Source organism: Pygoscelis adeliae, unplaced genomic scaffold (assembly GCF_000699105.1).
Source record: "Pygoscelis adeliae isolate BGI_AS28 unplaced genomic scaffold, ASM69910v1 Scaffold180, whole genome shotgun sequence".
NCBI classification, from domain to species: Eukaryota; Metazoa; Chordata; class Aves; order Sphenisciformes; family Spheniscidae; genus Pygoscelis; species Pygoscelis adeliae.
In genome coordinates, this window is record NW_008823956.1 from 84,753 (window position 1) to 87,822 (window position 3,070).

The following is a 3,070-nucleotide window of genomic DNA, read 5'->3' on the forward strand; positions in this document are numbered from 1 at the left end:
CTGAACAACGGGAGCTTGCGTCGGAGAGAAGATGCTCAGTGCTCCCAGGCAGTGGAGGTGGTCGATCATGGCTCCTGCGACTGGTGCACGGTGGAGGCAGAGGTGCTGATGAGGTCTTGAGGAAGGCTCTCGCGTGCTTCCTGCATCCGGCGCCGTGCCCTCTGGAAAGCCTCTGCAACACAGCAGGTGACAGCAAGACAGAATGCATCAGACAGCCTCAGGGAAGGGGAGGGATGAGTCTGTCCAGTGAACATCATCTCTCCTGGAGCAGGAGTCTCACTTCCTATTACTAAGTTCCACCAACAAAGCACCCGGCCCTTGCTGCTCTCTTCACTTATTTCTAGCGTTGTCTTTGCTCTGTGCATAATGGAATCAGAGACAGAGCCTGTGCATCAGTGCCACAAGCTATGCTCAGTGCCAGGCAAGACTGGGCAGCCCAGCCTAGGCTTTGCCCTCACAGAGGGGTTATCCCTCCTGCCTGCTGAGAGCTGATGCCTCCTGAAGCTTCCAGCTCAGATGAGAACGTGTAACCTCCGCTATGGACTCAGAGAGCTGATGGGGGGGCAATTATCCCCACAGTAATGGATTCTCCTGAAATATCCTGCCCGCTCTGTAAAAAGGGGGCAAAAGTGAGCCAAAGGCTCACCAGGGAGAATGACACTGAAAGCCCTACCCAAAACATTGTAGACAGAGCTCTGCTGGCTGAAGCCTCCAAGCCGGTCCAGTACACTCTGCATGCGCTGCCTCAGGGCACTGGTTTCCAGAAAGGCTCTGCACAGAAGTACAGTAGGAGGTCAGGGCTGCCAAAACACAGCACACAAGATGGAGCTCGTACTCACTTTGCTGCACTTACTTAGACTGCTGCAGACAGTAAAGCCGGAACGTGACGCTCCCCGTTGTCTCTGTGCGAAAACCAAAGCGGCTCAGACGCTCTCCCTGCAAGGACAGCGCAAATTAGAGTAACCACAGCCTGCACCTGCTGCAGCAGGCTGACCCTAGCGAAAACAAGCGTGCCCCACCAGGAGCATGCACTCCTGTGGGCAGAGTCTCTCCCTTCCCCACTGCACACAGAAAACGAGGTCTGAAAGAAGGGCAGACAGTTCTAGGCTGTGCTGAGGGCAGGACCTAAACACTAGCAAGCTGATAGTGCAGTGGAGGAAGGTTTCAACAACTGCATCAGGGCTCATTCCCACACAAAGCTGCTACTAAGATCAACTTGCTCATTACACCAGCGAGCACCTCTGCAGCTTTCTTCAGAAATTTCCTGTGAAATTTCTGCCTGCCTCACACCCATCGGCTTCTCGCTTGGGGAAACTGTTCCAGGCGCAGTACAGCCCAGATTCCTTACAAAAACACAGGAAGAAGTCTATAACTGGTAACAAATGCTGACCCGACAGACACTTTCTGGAGAGGGCCAGCACAGGCAGGGGTAAGTCAAGGCTTTGGTCCATGCTCACCCACTTCTCTAAGCTGCACACACCTCAGAAGGCAGAGAGCTCTGCCTCAGCGTTTGCCGTTCCTCTGTTCATGATCACAAGTCTCACAGAGGAGACATTTCTTTAGTGAGAGGGACAGAACCACCAGCTCATCCTTATTCAAATCTGGTCCAGGCTGTCCACAGACATCTGAAGCCGTGAGCATAATCTACCATCTCCCAGCAAGAGCAATGCCCTGCAGGTGAGCCCACCTTGAAGGTTGATGGTATCCTGACGTAGGTTATGTCCTCCAGCTCAGGAGATCCACCAATGAAAAATCTCCTCAGCTCAGCGACTGTCCCCAGCTCCACAGGGCGCCAGGTAGGGATGGTGAGCATGTGGAGACCTGACCCAGGACAACAGGACAGCTTAGCAGCTATGACCAACAATCTATTCAGAGTCACAGAGGACAGCATGGTAGATGGATACCTGCTGACCCACACCACGTAGGCTGGAAATGGAAACACTGCACGGTATCTCTGTAACATTTTCCCAGTGAGTCAGCCCCATCCAGTCACACAGCCAGCGTTGAAAGTACCCCCTGCCCATGAGGAGCATCTCCTTACTACACGTGGGTGTCAGAATAGTTGTGACCCTCAGATTCCATGTGGGACAGAGAGGGCTACTGCTATTGTAAAGATGGATATGCAGCATCACCCCAGAGCTTTATCACACAAGATTTTGTGACGGAACCACTGAAGGAGCAAGGACAGCAACACAAGATGCGTCTCAACAACAAGGCAGAATGGTGCAGGATGCATCAAATCCTTCTTTGCTGCCCCACAGACAGCTAATTATCCCCTTCAGTATGCAAAGGCAAAGCTTCCCCACGACCAGCTGAATCCATTCCCAACAGAACCACTCAACTCATTCTCCTAGACAATTAACATAATGCCCCAAGTATGTTTTACCTGGAGATGCTGGCAGCACCAAAGAGCCATATCCTTCAACGCGATACCTCTGCCAGAAATCCAGGGACAGGACCTCAAAGTAGAGAACAGGCCACTGAGGGAGACTGTCTGCAAGGAAGGGGAGCAGATCACAGCTTTGGAAGAGAGACTATCGCAGAGAAAAAAAACTGCTAAACGCCCAACTCCACTAGTAGGAAGTCCTTTCTGTACTACTTCTACAATGACTAACTTGTATGGGTGATTATTTTCCCCTGTAAAAGCTGAACCCTCAGATTTGAGGATGAAAACAGAATTACTGATGTTAAAAATCTGGGAAAATTCTTTGTTTTGAGAGCAAGTCCAAACTGGTTTCTCAATTATCTTCAAGCAGACAAGACAATCTTTTGTGAATGATCTGATGCCAAACAGGGGAACATTTTTATCTCTGACCTTTCCCACCATTATTGGGGGATTATTAACTTGGATTCTCCTACAGGTCTCCAAGCATTTATTTTTTCCATGATGAAACAAACTCATTGTGCTTATTCTAGGCTGAAAATTCATTAGTGTTGGTTGAATACTCAAATCCAATGCGTACATTGGATTCAAGTGGCAAGGCATGCCGCAAAGCTGTCCCTAGCAATTGCAATCCAAAGAGCAATGGGGTTGGTGAGGAAGCAGCAGTAGCGTAGTGAAGCAGCAGGA

The 3,070-nt window shown here is 50.4% G+C and overlaps 1 protein-coding gene across 1 annotated transcript in view; it reads right to left on the minus strand.

Moving 5' to 3' along the window:
• Positions 1–31: 31 nt before the first annotated feature.
• MKS1 (Meckel syndrome, type 1) overlaps positions 32–3,070 on the minus strand; it is an 11,535-nt gene continuing 8,496 nt past the window's right edge. Inside the window, exons 12-16 of the mRNA XM_009322997.1 lie at positions 2,387–2,494; positions 1,688–1,821; positions 854–936; positions 674–771; positions 32–172 (exon numbers count right to left, since the gene is read on the minus strand). Coding sequence (XP_009321272.1) covers positions 66–172; positions 674–771; positions 854–936; positions 1,688–1,821; positions 2,387–2,494 — 530 coding nt within the window. The 3' untranslated portion in view covers positions 32–65. The remainder of the gene's footprint in view (positions 173–673; positions 772–853; positions 937–1,687; positions 1,822–2,386; positions 2,495–3,070) is intronic.